Here is a 17,378-nt window from a genome sequence, read left to right as displayed (position 1 = left end):
CCTTGGGGAGCATACCATCGACCAATGATGCCAAACAGTCTGGTGGAAAGAGCCCAGGTTCTCTGATTCTAAATACAATATGTCTCTGAAGAGGAAGAAGGAGGGGAAGGAAGGAAGGAAGGAAGGAAGGAAGGAAGGAAGGAAGGAAGGAAGGAAGGGAGGGAGGGAGGGAGGGAGGGAGGGAGGGAGGAAAGAGAGAAGAAGTAAAGAAGAAAGGAAGAAAAAGAAAGAAGGGAGAAAGGGAGGAAGTAAAAGAGGAAGGGCCTGGTGTTTCCAATCACTTCCCCACCCAGCATACAGAGGATCATAGCTTGAAGGAACATTAGAGGCTTCTGCCTCGACCCCATATCTTACACTCAGAGCAATCTGAGACCCAGAGAGGTGACTTGTCCAGGGATGTGAAACAGTTAAAATTTATAGGTTCATAGACTAAAAGCTGGAAGGGACCCAAGAGTCCATCTCCCTCATTTTTCAGATGAGGAAACTGAGTCCTAAGAATGTTGAGTGACTTATCCAAAGTTATCATACATACATATTGTAGGTATCAAAGGCAGGATTTGAACCCTCATCCTTTAACTCCAGATCCATTTTCCCCCCATGATATCAAACTGTCCTGAGCTTTACTTCCCTTTTCAGCAAAATGGGAATAACAAATGATCCATTCTGTGCTTCTCGGGCTTCCTCTGTGGTGGCTGCCATCACTATAGACAGCTAGATGGTGCACTGGCCTTGGAATCAGGACAGGAGTTTGAGTCTAACCTCTGACACTTGCTAGCTGTGTGACCTTGGGCAAGTCACTTCACCCTGATTGCCTCACATCCAGGGCCTTCTCCAGTCATCCCGATCCATCCATGTCTGACCACTGGATCCAGATGACTCCGGAGGAGAAAGTGAGGCTGGTGACCTAGCACAGCCCCCATCACGCAAACCCAATTCATGCGCTTGTCAGGCATCCGCTCTCTGATGTCGTGGTCTTCTTTGAGAATGAAGGACAAGCATTATTATAGACAGCCCTGTATTCTTTTCCCGTTGGAAAGAGAACGGATCCTTCTGGCCAGTGTAGAAATGGCTCGTTTCCCAAATACCTCTCCTTGGCCTTTGGCTCCCTCTAGTGGAATTTGGAAGCTCATCCTCTCGGCCCATGAGGGTCCACACTCCTACCAGGGAGATCGACTTTCCTTCTTGGTCACTCCCTTCCAGAGGGCTATTCTCTACCTTTGCAGCCATTTTTAAATGGATCTTCTTTTCCTTCCTTAAAAGTTTTGCTCTTGCCTTTATTTTTTACATCACAGAATTTTTCCAGTGAATGTTCCCTTGTCACAACAACCAAAACAGAAGTAAATTAAGGACACGTAGACTGACAGTTCCCCACCTTTCCGATAAAAGGAAAACTGTCTGTTTTTTAGACTTGGGTCAGGAAGACCTGAATTCAGAATCAGATCTTTACTAGCTGTGTCCCTGGGTAAGTTTCTTCACCTCAATAATTCCATTTCCTCATCTATAAAAATGAACCTTGGGCAAGTCAGCTCCTTGGACCTCAGATGCTTCCTCTGTAAAATGGGGGTGAAGAATCAGGTGGCCTCTAGGGTTCCTTTCGGCTCCAGAGCTAGAATCTCTCACTCTTCTGGCCTCCTACAGCCCTGACCTCTCCTCTCCTCTCCAGCCTTTTCCCTGGGACGTCTTTTTCCTTGTTTTTAATTCTTGATGGGTAGGTCTTCTCTCCCCAGCTGCATCCCCCACATGCAATAAGTAAGGACCACAGCTTGCCCTCCTCCCAGCCACAGCCCAGTCAGACCTCGGCATCCTCTTGGTTCTCAGGAAATTGCTTTTGAATGAACGAGAATAGCCTGGACACTGAGAAGCCAGAGATGTTGAGGGATCTGCTGCAGCTGGTGGGGCAGGGACATGCCAAGTGTGACCCGAGGTCTATTTCCCATTCAGGAGTCTGAATGAGCTGCGGGCTCTGCTGCTCGAGGCCAATCGTCACTCCCCAGGGCCTGAGAGGGACCTGAGCCGAGAGGTTCACAAGGCCGAGTGGAGGCTCAAGGAGCAGAAACTCAAAGATGACATCAAAGGGCTGAGAGAGAAACTGGTTGTGCTGGTGAGTGATGGGGTGGCGAGCCTGGCAGGCTGGCTATGGGGGAGGATGCACAGACCCCCCTCCCCAAATGCCAATGAATAGATGAGAAGATTTGGTTCTTAGCTTGTTGAAAAGAAAGCACATGTGTTTAGAATGTTTTCTAAACAAGTCATACCATTATGTTTAAGCTTCCATTCACTTGACCAAAAGGCGGTGAACCCAGGGTGTCGAATAGGACGGAGACAACCAGAGGATTTGTTTTGCTTGACTCTGGATATTTGTTATTATTGTTTTTCTTAATTGGAAGGGGAGGGAGAGAAGAGAAAATACATGCGTGTTAACTTTTTTAATGAAAAAAAAGGTTATACATGCGACAAGATTACTTGATATGGTGGGCTTTACACACTTCACTTTCTAGCCAAAACGACCTTCTTGCCATTCCATCTCTGGCCTCTGCACCTTTGCACAAGCTGTTCTCCCGGCCTGGTGTGCCCTCCGCTCTCCCCTCTGCCCTGTACAAACTCTTACTTCCTTCAAAGATCATGACCGGGGTCACTTTCCACATGTCCAGTTGCTGAGGTTTTGCCTTCCAAAATTGTTTAAGACATCCCCCTGTGGTGTTATTGATCCTCTACAGGAATGAAGGACAAACAACAATGAAGTACAAATTCTGCCTCTATTTGTGTGTGTGTGTGTGTGTGTGTGTGTGTGTGTGTGTGTGTGTGTGTGTGTATGATTCCCCCAATGGAATGTCAGCTCCTTAAGGGTAGGGATTGCTTTGTTACCATGTTTGGGACAGTTACTTGTTGAGTGAATGGAAACTAGGTCACCAATTTGAGTAAGGGGGGAGTTCTGCTTTACTTGGTACCTGGGGGGCTTCTGCCCTAGAGAATGACAAGCACATGGCCACATTCCTTTTCTCTCTTGTGCTTTGGCTCATTGACCCCAACCCTGAAACCCACCCACACATACAGGCACGAGGGAGACTTAAAATCTTGCCTATGCCTCTTGAATTGGACTGGATTGGATTAGATGGAGACAGTGCCCCTCTGGACTATAGCGATGGGAGTGCAGAGGGAGGAGGAAAGATGAATTTGAGAGGCGTCATCAAAGGAGAAGGAACACGGCTTGATAGTTTGCTAGCTGTCCTGTGGGGATTGACGGAAAGAGGAGTCAAAGGTCACTCTCAGGTTAAGAACTTTGAAATGTGCTGTAATTTGTGACAAAAAGGAAGGCAGAGACAGGGATGGTTCTGGTGGAATAGAATGGGTTGGGTTTGGGAGAGATGTTGTGCCAGAAACATGGGCCTCTCTTGTTCCTCCAACATTTTATAGTCCTGTTGCCTCTCTCATTAGAATATGCTTGGAGGCAAAGGACTGGGTTTTGGGTTTTGTTTTGTTTTGTTTTGTTTTGTTTTGTTTTGCCTTTCTTTGCATTCCCAGACACAACCCAGCACCTAGCACATAGTAAACGTTTAGTAAACTGATTGAGCCATCTCCTCTGCCAGGACAAAGAGAGATCAGCATCGGACCAAAGGCGCTATTCCCTGATTGACCCGTCCTCAGAGTCGGAGGTCCTACGACTCCAGCATCGCCTGGTTAGCACAGAGGATGTGCTACGCAGTGCTCTGGAGCAAGGCCAACAGATGGAGAAGCTCATGGAGGCCATGAGGAGTTCCCCTGAGAAATCCCAGGTGAGCCCTCCTGGCCAGAGGCCAGTTAGCCTGAATCAGGAGCAGCAGTGCCCTGGCTACATTAGCTGCGCACTTTGCAGGTCGTTTTCCTAAAAATATTTGGGGCTGGTGAGTTATGGCCAGCTTCCAAGTTGTCCCACCTTGTTACTACAACCTTCAGTGGTCCAACTAGAAAGTGTCTGAGAGGATAGCCATCATCTGGAGCAAACACTCTGGCTTCGCTCCTCTCCCCAATTCCAAAATATCCCTCACTACTCAGACACTCCAATGGAGCAATGATCTCATTGGATCGAGTTCTCTGCCATGATACAGATCAGGACCCATCCATGTTTGACACCCTGAACATTTGGCAGTCACGCTCTTCTAAATTTGCACAATAGAGGATTGCTAGAAGCCTTCCTCACTTTCTCCTCACATCTCACAAGACTGTCAGTGGGACTCTCTAGTTATTCACCTTTCACCCCTCACTCTTACCCTTAACCATACCATTTCATCTCTTTGGTCACTTCCTTTCTACCTTTTCTTCTCCAGAATTTCTCACTGGTTGTGTCTTGTAGCCTGTGCACACCCATCATGAATTTCTCATAGAAAACCAATCTTGGAGGCAGATGGGCCTGAGTTCCAGCCTCTGGCACATTCTGGCTGTGTGATCTTAGACAAATCATTTCATGTCTCAATACCCTCAAGCAACTGTCTGAGTCTATAAATGGCAGAGCCTCCTCCAATCTGTCTTCAAGAGGACATGCCCAACACCAGGGGAAATGAGAGAATCCATTTGGGTTCTTGAGTGCTCTAAAAGAATTATGTTTAGGGTAAATTCAATTCAGTAAACATTTATTAAGCTTCCATTATGAGCTGGGCACTGTGTTGAGAACAAATTAGAAAAGACAGTCCCTACCCTCAAGGAGCTTACAATCTTACAGGGAAAGACAAAACATAAAAGTATTGAAGGCCTTATCTATTATGTTTCTCCTTGTTTTGGACTGCTTCTTCTCAGTCAGGGAGGCCCTAGATATCTCTTTCAGGAAAATGTTCACTGGTCCCTGGTCTGAGTGGATCATGTGCATGGAAAACCCATGAACTAGAACTAAAGATGTCAGATGTAAAGAACTTTGCAATGATTTGGAGTCCATGGATCCAGGCTCCACATCCCAGCTGGGTTATCCCAGGCCAGTCCTTAGTTCTCTATGCCTCAGTTTCCTCATCTGGGGATAATTCTTATCCTGTCTTCCCTGTAGGAAAAGTGCTTTGTAAACCACAGAGATAGAACTAATCACAAAGTCCTAATGAATTGTCTCTCATATACAGACCATTGGCAATTCTGGTTCCACCAATGGCATCCATCAACAAGACAAGACTCGGAAGCAAGAGGTAAGGAAGTGCCCTCTATCTTGGACCATTTTGGGGGCTAAAGATTCCAAATCCACCTGAAGCCCACCAGCCCCCTTTAAGGAAGGAAGCCCAAGAAAGGAAAATACCCATCAGTCAACCAATGAGCATTAATTAAGCGCCTACTGTGTGCTGAAAATCGGGGGACACCAAGACATGAACCAAATAGCCCTGCTCTTAAGAACCTTACATTTTAACTCATTATTAAAAATTCACCAAAAATATATCTACTACTAAACAAACAGATGAACAAGGCAAGAGAAAAATTTCTTTCCCTATGGAAGTCATTGTAGAAGTCCTTTAAAAAAAATGAATAGCTGACATTTTTCTAGCACTGAAGGTTTGCAAAGCCCTTGACAAATATCTCATTTGATCCTTACAACAATCCTTGGAGGTAGGTGTTGTTATTGTATCCATTTTACAGATGAGGAAACTGAGGCTCAAAATGGTGAAAGGATTTGCCTAGGTTAACACAGCTGGGAAGTATCAAAGGTGGAATTCAAACCCAGATCTTCTGACCCACCACACCACCCTAGTGCTTACGAGCAAACTAGCCGGCTCTCCTAGTGAATATAAAATCTCATTATTCAAAGTTATCAACATTGCAAAACATGATCATTTGTCCCAGACCAATGAAAATCTGAAGCATGAATCTGAGTAATGCAACTTCTTCCCTGAAGTAGGACCTTGCTCCATGACTCAATAAAGGGAGGTACACTTCTAGGATTAAGGTGTTTGGCCCAAGACCAAATGGGCATCCCCTTGGCTCCACCATATAATCTGATTAGTCTTCCTTCATTCAGTTTTCATAAGTATTTCATATGCTGGTGCCCTCAAACCTCTTACATTCTAGTGTAAGGAGACTGTAGGGGCCAATGAACCAAGCCCTGTATTTGAAGGCACCAGATTTCTGTCACTTTGAGGTTTGAGGAGCTGGCTTCTAAGGTCCCTTCCAACTCTAAATCAAAAGATTTACATGTTCACAGACAAGTAAGTAAATAAGGTGGGAGAAATGACTAACCAGAAGGGGCAATCAGGGAAGGCCTCCAATAGGAGGCACCATTCTGAGAGGCTTTTGTTGTTGTTTTGTTGGTTTTCAATTGTGTTCAAATCTTTGTGACACTATTTGGAGTTTTTTCTGGCAAAGATACTGAGTGGTTTGCCATTTCCTTCTCCAGTTCATTTTACAGCTGAGGAAACTGAGGCAAGCAGGGTTAAACAACTTGCCCAGGATCAAACAGCTAATAAATATCTGAGACCAGATTTGAACTCAGGTCTTTCAGACTCTAGGTTCAGTTCTTTGTGGACTATGGCACCACCTAGCTGCCTCTCTCAAAGGCTAAGGGAGGGCATTGTGGGCATGCAGAAAAAGGCCCTGGACATAAATGACACATTGGAACAGATACTGGCCAGTTTGGTTGGAATGAAGAATATGCAGAAATGTGTCATAATGGTAAAGCAGAATAGCACCAGATTGGATGAAGGTCAGGCTGAGAGACTGTCCTTTAATCTTAGAGGCAGGCAAGAGCCATTGCTGGGTTCATGGGTCTCTGGAGGACAGGGCTATGGCTCATAATAGGAGCCACAGGGTAGGGAGCTACTTCTGAAGCTATCTCAATCAATCAATAAATCAAGTAATAAATATTTATTAAGCACTTATTAAGCCCAGGCATTGTGTAAAGCACTGGGATTCAAAAACTGACAAAAGGTAGTCCCTGTCAGGGGCGGCTAGGTGGCGTAGTGGATAAAGCACCGGCCCTGGAGTCAGGAGTACCTGGGTTCAAATCTGGTCTCAGACACTTAATAATTACCTAGCTGTGTGGCCTTGGGCAAGCCACTTAACCCCGTTTGCCTTGCAAAAAAAGAGATGACAATTAATGAATCAATAATATTAATTAAGAGCCAACTATGTTCCAGACACTGTGAAGCACTATGGATACAAAAAAAAAAAAGGCAATAGACTATCCCTGCCCTCAAGGATCTTATAATCCAATGGGGGAGACAGCATACCAACAAATATATTTGAAGCATTTCACATATTAGGACATAGAAGTGATGGGACTTGCTCAAGATCACTCAGATATGAAATGGCAGAAACAGCACTTGAACCCAGGTCCAATGCTAGTCTGCTCTTTCTGATGTACTATTAGCCAACTCAATCTAATAGACAAAATTGCTTTGTTTATTAAAAGGGATTTGGGATATCAATCAAATAGAGAAAATTTATATAATTAGTATGACTACATGTTCCAGGTGGCCAGGTAACTCAATGAATAGGCCCTGGACTCAGGAGGACCTGGGTTGAAATTTGATCTCAGACACTTACTAGCTGTGTGACTCTGGGCAAGTCATTTCACCTTGTTTGCCTCGGTTTCCTCAACTGTCAAATATACTAAAGGAGGAAAAGGCAAAACATTCAGTATCTCTGCCAAGAAAACCCCAAGTAGGGTCATGGAGAGTCAAACACGACTGAAATGATTCAATAAAACAAAAAGGCAAATATACCAGGCTGCTGGGTCAGAGTCAGTCAGATATATTCTGTAGAGTGGATACATGATGTGGAATAAGTCCTGGATGGGGAATTAGAGGCCCTAAATTCTAATTCTGCTCCTGCCTGTGTGGCCCCAGGCAAACCATTTTCTCTGGGTCATAACTTCCTCCTCTTTCAAACAGAAGAGAATTTCATGAGCTCCTCATGGGCAGGATAAGCTCCCTTCTATGTCTAATAGTCGATGAGCCCCCATCTTGACTCAGCTGAGAATCAAGGCAGGAATATTGCATAAACAAATCATCAGATGGGTAGCGTGTGAGTGTGTGTGAAGTCACATGATTCTCTCTTCTTTGTGGGCAGAGATGTCTGCTTGGAGAGGGTAAGATTTGAGCTGGACCTTGCAGGCAAGCAGAGAAGAAAGGACTGGTCCTCGTGATGACCATAAGATTAGAATTGGAAGGATGTTTTGCAACCTATCTCTGACCTTTCTGCCTCATTTTACTTAAAATTGGGATCAGAACTTTTAAAAAATTGTTTCCTCAAGTACACATTTCCATAATAAAGAAATAATAGTTATACTATATTTTTGTAATAAAGGGAAATGATTATATAAAATTGATTGGCACAGCAATGTCATCTGTCCAGTTTGTTTAGCCTTCCCTGTTTATAGTCCTCCAATTCTTTCCTGAGAGGAGGGAAGTCTTTCATCCATCATCTGCCTTCTGGAACCAGGATTCCAAAGTCCTTATCTGACATTTGAGGAGACTTAAGTCGAGAAACATAAGTGGCCTAAGAGCCCACAGACAGGATGTAGCATCTTCCAGATTAATGTGTAGGCTTAGCCACCTGGCCTTGAGGGTAGGATGTAGTGACACAGATGAGGGCATCCAAGACCGCTTGGCTTAACTCGCTGCTTGCTCTCTTCCAGGAGAAGCACTGACCACATGAGGAGAAGGTGGAGAGAGGCCCATTTCACGCCTGGATTCACTTGCTCACCTGGGCAGCCATGCACCCTACCGCTCGCTTGGCTCTTGGTCAAGATTGTCCCTTCTGAGACAGGAATGGTGTTTGTAATGATAGTGTACTAACAGATGTGGACAATCCCCCTTCCTCCTCTCCCTTCTCACCCCCCAGCCCATATCCCACCTCCCTGACCTGGAGGAGTCCACAGGTACAGGTCCTGCTGGAAGGAGCCAGTTTAGGCCCTTTCTATTTTTCCTGCCCCCTCCCCTGTGGCCTCCAGTCTCTGATCTGGACACTTGGGGAAGCCCTGGATGGCTTCTGGAATCTAATTTGGAAGGTATGTGTGTGTGTATATGGTTGGGAAGACTGGACTCAGAGAGTCCAGAATCATGAGCCTTCCCCCCATGAACAGGAGCAACTTGGAGCATGGTCCCTGGGGAGCTGGGCCAGTCTCTCTCCCTGGCTTCCCTTTACCCTCAGAGGCCTTGACCTTGAGAGCCAGGAAGCAGCTGAGCTATCCCAAGACTACTGCTGTTCTTGAAAGGGCATCTGGGGTGAGGGATCCCAGCACTGACTTCCAGCCCACCAGGGGAAACCAATGAAGCCACCGGCTGAGACAGAAGTATTGGTGTGAGCTGGCTGTGGGAAACTTTCCTCCCCGGGGGTCCCCTTACCCCCTTCCTCCCTGCTGTGTGATATCATTCATGGTACCGAGTCCCCTCCTCAGCCAACCTCGACTACTTTTTATACATGCCATTCCTCCACTTGGAGAAATTTACTGTGTTATGGTGGGTTACCTAACTCTCCAATTTCCCTTTTAATGTCTTAAGCCCCCTCTCGTCCCACATGCTTAGCTTCTTTCAGCTGTTGATGCAAACTTAATGCTAGCTTGCAGGCGGGCGAGACATGGCATTGTAGATGCTGGTGGGTCAGTCCATGACTTTCCTTTGGCCCCCTCTGCTAGCGAGCAGCTGTAAACCCAGGGATGTGGGTGGATTCCCCAAGTTCTTAGGGTTAGGGAAAAGTCATCAGTGAAAGGGAAAGACATAAGATATGCAGATGCCAGCCTCTCTCACCCATCTCTTCATCCCCATGCTGGGCTAGCCAGAGGACCAGGCCTGGAGATGGAGTTGGAAGGATCCTAGTCTAGGTTTTTCAAGTCATTCCTTTCCCATAACACTTTCAGATTTGTTCTCTTGGACCAAAGTGAGGTAGGCAACAGCCAGTCCATGGGCAGCTTTAAGGCTTCCCCAAACTGGTTCTCATTTCCTCATGGCGAATATCAACATCCTTCCCTCTCCTCTTTGTTCCTTTCCTTGGAGCGGAGGGAAGGACAATCCTCATTAAATTCCCCAGGGTTTTGAGTTGTTTCTCTTGCTAGACAGAGCAACCAACTGGGATCCCATCCCTGTAGCTTGGGGATGGGACAAATCCTAATCCCCTCCAACTAGAGGCAAGTTATTCCAGCCAGCCTATTATAGAGATGAAAATACTGAGGCCCAGGAAGACTGTGACTTAGGGTCCTGGGATCCTGGGTCTAGAGCCAAAAAGACCCCCCAGAAGTCAATGCAATTCAACCTCTTATGGAAATTGAGCCCAGAGAGGTTAAGGGCAGGAAGGAAGCTTCTGCCCAGAGTAGCTGGTGGACATCCATCTGTTCACGGACACGCAAAGGGGGACAGACGTTGGAGATCTTAGAGATTATCTCATCTAGTTCCCTTCTTACCGGTGGGAAAACATAGGCCAGGAGACGGGGAATTGGTCTGTCTAAGGTCACTTGGATAACAAAAGGCAGAGCTGAGATTCAAACCCAGTCTTCTGGTCCCAAATCCACCATCCCATGTGGTGCTCTAACACATGTTCATTCCAGCTTTTCCCAATTAGGAGGAAGGTGACACCGGGGTTGAAAGACTGCAGGTCATTCATGTACTTCTCTTCCTCCCTTCCCCCATCACTTACCCCCTCAGCCAACTCAACTGGACCAAAATCAGGAGCCTGGCCCTGGCCAGAGAGACCCAAGTTCAAACCTCAGGTGGATCACATAGGTTTAGATTCGGTTCCAATCCAGATCTAAAGTAGAAATCTCTTCAGCCGCATTTCCCTCTGAGTTTCAGAGGGGTTTTATTTGTGGGTGGGTGAATGAGAAATTCCAAAAAAACCAAAAAGACTCCTTCCCCTCACCTTAAAAATAAGAAACATCCTGACACACCAGTATCTGTTCTAAGGGATACATTTAAACATTCAGTTAACACTAGTCGCATACAAGAGTTTCCTTGAGAGGAGTTGCCTGTCCTAAAGAAATGCCAGATCTCAGAGGCAGAGACTAGATTTCTGCTCTTGGAGTCAGGAAAATCCAGGTTCAAATCTGCCTCTGCCACTTAAATCCCAAATGTGACCAACAGGTAACTAACTCCCTAGGATTTGAGAACTAAATCACAGATGGGTTGCGATCTGCCCTAATGAGAGGCGTATACTCTGATAGCACACATCTTTCACATATTCAAGCCTATGTAACGTACATACATGGATATAGCATCCACCGGCCTCCCTCCCCAGGACTCTGAAGCCCTAGATTTCCATGTGGGGTCTATCTCTGGCTCAAAACCTCATTTGCATCGGCAACCCTGAGTTCTAGGGATCCCATCCCTCCTGGGTTACTGGGGGGATGACTCCTATTTTTTTCCCTATCCTATAGGGTGTTTGGGTGGCAGTTGATATCTCCACTGATGGGAAGTAGCCAGGGTCATTGGTCCTTATGTCTTGTTCTTTAGAAGTACTAACCAGTTCTTTCCCGAGGCCATCTTGCTTCAATCTCTATGCTCTACAGGGCCCTCCAGTGGCAGGGCAAACAATAAAATAACCAAAGCTCTTAGTAGGCCAGCACTTACCCAGATCCTCATAGGTTCATAGGGGTTAGAGCTGTAAGAGCCCTCAAAAAATCATGTCCGGAGAAGGTGTGGCTTACCTTAGGTCACACCGTCGATGAGCTGGACTTGAACCCAGGTCATAGAAGGGATGACAGAATTAGAGCTGGTTGGAATCTCCGAAGCCATCTAGTCCAACAACCTCATCTGACAGGTAAGGAAACTGAGGCCCAGGTCACACCAGTAGCAAGCCTCAACTCAGGTCCTCTGACTCCAAACCCAGCTTCTCTTTGCACTATAGTCCAGGTATTCTGCCTCCAAATCCTTTCTTTGATACCAGGCTGCCTCCCACCTAGGATTGCCAGGGGACCCAGGCCAGTAGAAAACCCTCTCTCCAACCATGCTGGTCCTTGTCTCCCCTCGCTAAGAACAGTTTCCCTTCCCCTGCTTGTTCACTACTGCCTTCCTGCCACTTAGAACCTCAGTGAGATTTGATGACAGCCCCAGTTCCTCCTCCCTTGTCCCACTGTGACACAATGGGACGGGCCTACTAGGTCCCAAGGCAATGGACTTCTGAGCTGATAAGGGCCATTGCATGATTGAGTGCAGTTCTCCTCCTTTATTGGGGAGGAGGAAGCCGAGGAAAGAGTGTAATGAAAATTTCCTTTAATAACATAGGTCCGCTAGGAAGGTTATGCCCCAGGAATGATGCCCAGGTTAGGTACCTTCTCAGATGTAGAAATATACCCCCCCCCCGGCCCCATGTTTAGTGGAATGAACATTCACATCCCCTGATGTGTTAAGCAAAAATCACTAGAGAATCCAGACCCCCATTCCCACCTGGATCTTATTTGTTGTTTTCATCTAAAACAGCAACATATTTAGGAAGCTTTTAACGACCTAATCCCAACTCAAAACTTTCCTTATGTCCATCAGGTTGTAACCATTCAAAACCTTCGTTACTTCCATCAGGTTGTAACCCAGGAAGGGAAGAGTGAACCCACTAAAAACTAGACTTCCTATCAGCAGAATCATGGAAGCTGATGGTGGAAGGGTGGACGAGCTAAAGGAAAACAGTATGGGAACCTCCTACCTGGGTCAATGTTGATCACTTAGTTCTTTGGGGTAGGGCTGTGTGTGATGATTCAGATTATAAGAGTCCTGGAGAGAGAGTTGGTTTCTCTGATAATGTCTATTTGGGGGTCTTGGTTTTGTTTCATTTGGATCATCCTCTGTTCAAATATTGTACAAAGCGATGAGTTTCTGATTGTGTACTCGGGTCTGTTGCCATGGATCACAGCCTCCCCTTCCCCCACCCCTCCCTCCCTCTTCCTGAAACTTGAATTGATAAAGTGTGGTGAGTTCCAACTAAGAACAATAAACTTGAGGCTGAGGTCTGGGACCCACTGGCCTGAGGCAGCTGCTCCCTTTTCTCTGGAGGTGGGATCTGGTATGTGGAAGATGCTGGGGTCACAGAGGACCTCAGCCCAAGGCAATACCACAGAGGCAAAGTTTGGGTCAATTTAATTAGATATTTGGTGTGTTATATGTTAGGTCCTGAGGTTGCAAAGCCAAAAATGAAATCATCCCTGTCTTCACATTGCTTCCATTCTATTTGGGAGGAGGAAACAAAGATGTACCAGTAAATAAATAACAAATATTTACTATAAAATAATTTCCAGAGGGAGAGTGTGCTAATAACTAGGAAAGATGTCACCTGAGTGATTCTTTGAAGGAAGGTAGAGATTCCCTAAAGAATGGGTACTAGTTTGTGCAACCTGAAAGTAGGAATAGTGAGGAAGGGATTTAGAGAAAGGGATGAGACAAAGGGAAGGTCAGACTGAGAAAGTAGGAAGCAGGAGAGGAATTAGAGAAAAATGCCCTGACTTCCCAATGGAACTCAAGATTAGGTAGATTCCTGAACCCAACCCCACCTGTCTCTACCCCTTCTTGGAATCCTGAACAAAGCAGCCAGGGAACAGAGAATATATAGAGATCAAATCTTTTTTAATCAGTGACTTGGATGAAAGACACAGATGTCTTGTCTAATTTGCAGAAGACGAGAGTTGGCTCTAAAAGCTTGCAGCTGACTAAACCATTGTTGGCCTGAATCCTAGAAGATAAAATTTAATAACAATGAATGTAAATTAGTCTTACATTTGGAATAAAAAAATGAAACTTCAAAAGTATAAGATGGGGAAAGTATGATTACACACGAGTTTATCTGAAAAAGTTCCAGGGGTCTGCAAGCTTACTGAGTCAAAAGTGTAATATGACATCCAAAGATAATGAATGCACTCTTTAAAGTGAGACTATGGTCCAGGATTAGGGAAGCTCCAGTGATCCCACATTCTGCTCTTGACACACCACATTGGGAGCATTAGGTCCATTACTTCCAGGCTCCCCATTTTAAGAAAGCTATTGAGAAGATGGAAAATGTCCAGAAGAAAAAACACAAGATGATAATGAGTGGACTGGTGAGTCTCTGATGAGGGCTGGAAATGAAAATATTATATTTGAGGAAGAGAAGAATTAAAAGGCATAGGATGTCTTCTGAACTTCCCTTTTTTTCACTGAGGGAACTCCCCTCCCCTCATTCCCTTCAGTTTGTAACCTCAGCATTTTCCTTGATTTCACACTCTCCTTCACCTCTACATATTTTATAAGTCATCAAATTTTTCCATTTCTATTTCCACTGCATCTCTCGCATCTGATCACTCAGCCACCACCTTAGTTAAGACCCTCATTGCCTCCTAATTCAGTAATTCTCACCCTGGGATCATGACATTAATTTTTTTTGATATATTTCAATATAACTGATTTCTTTTGTAATCCTATATATTTTATGCATTTAAAATTTTTACTCTGAGGAAACCACAGGCTTCACCAAACTTCCAAAAGGGTCTATGATATAAATAGGGATAAGCACCCTTTGTAGAGTGATTTGAGATGTTCCACATTCATTCAGGTGAATTTCCTTAAGGTAGATCGAACCACTTTACTCTCCTGTACAATAAAGTCTGGTGGTCCCCTCTAGCCTTCTAGAATCTAATACAAATTTCTGTTTGCTTTTAAAATTCTGCCCAATTTGGCTCCATCCTACCTTTACAACTTCATTATACATTACTCTCCCTTCCATGATCTACAACTCAGTCAGCCTAGCCTTCCTGGGCCTCCCACAGACATCCATCTCCGGGTCTGTTTTTGGACCACCCTCCATTTTTGGAATATATTCCCTCCTCACTTCCCAGTTGGATCCCTTGCTTCCTTCAAAACTTAGTTAGAGCATCACCTTCTTCATGTACCAGTGCACTCTGGATTCACTGGTCCAAAAACGGTTGGCTCTGTCTCCCCACTTCAAGACTCTAGGTTTCCCTTGAGGGGTTGGGACATCTCCAATGCTATCAGCTAGATTCACCATCTTCCCCCCTGCTATTAGCCACTGGCATAGCTAGCAAGGGGGAAGGCCAACCCCATTCTTGTGACATCAAATTCAGAGTCCCTTCTGCTATTCATGAAAGTGCTCTCAAACATATCACCTCATTAGATCTTCACAATGTCCCTGTGAGAGAAACAGGAAAGTGAATATCATCTCCATCTTATCAATTAATCACCAAGCATTTTAGTAAGTGCATACCATAGGCCAGGCATCATTCTAGATACTGAGAAACAGAGTTGGGGACAAAGAGTAAACTTGTGAATCATTTATACAATATGACGAATGTCGCAGTGCAATTTTCAACTTAAATAATTTCAGAAGTCCAAATGCTACAAATTTTTAAAAAGTTTTGAAACTTTAGATATTAAATTTTATAAAATATGTATTTAGTTTTGTGGTTCCAAAATGAACACAGTGGCCTGGATTTGGTAGGAATTGATGTTATCTAAAGTTGATTGTATTTGTGTGGTCTTATAGCCACATTTGAGGTCACTGGGAGCTGAGAAGGTGACTTTCCTTCCTTCTGGTCCCCAAAGAGCAGCCCCCTCAGGTTTTCCAGAATTCTCACCAAGGAAAAAAGGTTTGAGTTGAGGCAAAAATGATTTAAGTTAGACAAGATTCCCTATTGGGGAAGCCATGTTGGGTCCCCAAGCAGTATCTCTTCCAGACAAATGGTGCCGTTTCCTCATCAAAAAATGGGGGAGGGCTGCAATGGATCACCCCAAGATCCCTTCTAACTCTAAAACTGTGATCCCTCGACTACCCAACTGCCTACAGTGATTGTGTGGATCCCCCAAAACTCTCTTTTTGTTGCTCTCTCTGCCTATTCCTCCTTGGTGATTTCATCATCTTCATCTTTATTAGTTTCTGCCTTTGCTTCCACAGGGAAGCAAGGGAATGGACAAGATGACCTTGAAGGCTATTCCGGTCTGAGATTTGGGGGGATGTCATGGCAGGTGTTCTTTCTCAGGTTTTTTCCAATCTCCTACTCTTCCCTGAAATTTTCATGATCTTCAGGAGAGAATTATGAAGTTTCCTCATTTCCATTCATCTCTTCCTACCCTGACTCTGACCTTCTTGGACCTCCATCTGTGCTCCTCTCAACCAAAACGTACCTTCCTGACATGCACTTTCCCTAGGGATGACAGGAAACTAATAGACTCAGGCTGGGATTGGATATAAGTGGGTGCTGAGGTGCTCATGGGGGAGAAGACTAACTGAGGGTCCCTCCCTCTGCAATGAGGTAATGGGCTAACTTGAACAGTGGAGGCTAGAAGGCTGTGGTGTGCGATGGGCCATGGAATCACAGTGTTGGACACAACTGAAGCACAGCAAATAAGCTACCAGGGTCTCCTTACTAAAAGCTTTCTTTGTGTAATGCTTACAAAAGACCACTAGGTGGCCCTCCTACCCATTCTAAAACTTCAATTCATCCACCTTCTTACAATGTCAGAGCTTAAAGGACCCCCAGAGATAATTTATTGTTAGTCCCTTCTTCTCATTCTTGAGGAAATTGAGACCCAGAGGGGACAACACCTTGACAAAGATAAAATAATGATATAGAAATATAACCTCAGAAGGCTTCGTTGCACCAGGGTAAGGTTTTTCTTTGTGCCATTCATTCAAAATATATTAATCCATCTACAAGAATTTATTAAATTTTGGGGTGTGGTCAACGGTTGGGCCAAGCTGCCCTAAGACTTTGGGGACAGGCTGTATATGTGCATATATATATACACAAAGTACATAAATACAAGATAGGTTGGGAGGGGGGCACCAGCAGCTTGGGGAATCAGGAAAGGCTTCTTGCACAAGATGGTGCCCAAGTTGCATCTTGAAGGAAAAGAGAGAGAGAATCTTGGGGATGGAGGGAAGGAGGAAATGTATTTCCGGCATGGGGGACAGCCAGTGCTAAGACACAGAGATGCGAGATGGGGTTCTGGGCAAAGGAAAAGAGAGAAGGTCATTTTGATTGCAACAGTGTGGCAACAGGAGGAATGGCCATTGAACTTGGAAAGTTGCGTTGGTTAGGGCTGTTAAGGCTAAACAGAAGTCCAGGTAGAAGGCAACCACTGGAACTGGCTGAGTCAGGGCATTGTATGGTCGGATGATCTATGTTTGAAGAAATGACTTTGTCAGCTATGTGTAGCATGAACTAGAGTGAAGAGAAAGTTGAGGCAGGGAGACCAATAGCAATAGTCCCAGTGGAAAGGTAAGAATGACTGTATGGATGTAGGAGGGGAGAGGGCAGACATATATTGTGCATTGGTTTTGTGGGGCAGTGCAGCAAAGGCTGAAATAGAGCCAGAAGAGCTGGGTTCCAGTGCTGCCAGGGAATTTCTGAAGTTTCTTCAGCTCCCTCTATATAAACCTAGAGGATTCAGGATGAATTCAAAATCCCCAAGTCTTGACTCCAGAAAGTGATCTTTTGGTTGTTATTCTGTTGCTTCAGATGTGTC

General features: G+C 45.1%; 1 protein-coding gene across 3 annotated transcripts in view; it reads left to right on the top strand.

Annotated features, from left to right (window-relative positions):
* Positions 1 to 14,427, top strand: part of CLIP2 (CAP-Gly domain containing linker protein 2) — a 123,933-nt gene extending 109,506 nt beyond the window's left edge. For 2 of the 3 annotated variants that reach the window (XM_074189377.1, XM_074189375.1), the window contains 4 exons: positions 1,942 to 2,101; positions 3,588 to 3,773; positions 5,082 to 5,144; positions 8,582 to 14,427. In XM_074189377.1, coding sequence (XP_074045478.1) covers positions 1,942 to 2,101; positions 3,588 to 3,773; positions 5,082 to 5,144; positions 8,582 to 8,593 — 421 coding nt within the window. In that variant the 3' untranslated portion in view covers positions 8,594 to 14,427. The remainder of the gene's footprint in view (positions 1 to 1,941; positions 2,102 to 3,587; positions 3,774 to 5,081; positions 5,145 to 8,581) is intronic. The other variant, XM_074189376.1, reaches the window with a different exon arrangement.
* The last annotated feature ends 2,951 nt before the right edge of the window (positions 14,428 to 17,378 follow it).

Source organism: Macrotis lagotis, chromosome 5 (assembly GCF_037893015.1).
Source record: "Macrotis lagotis isolate mMagLag1 chromosome 5, bilby.v1.9.chrom.fasta, whole genome shotgun sequence".
Classification (NCBI taxonomy): Eukaryota; Metazoa; Chordata; class Mammalia; order Peramelemorphia; family Peramelidae; genus Macrotis; species Macrotis lagotis.
The sequence above is the reverse complement of the archived record's forward strand: the minus strand, read 5'-3'. Positions and strand labels throughout refer to the sequence as shown.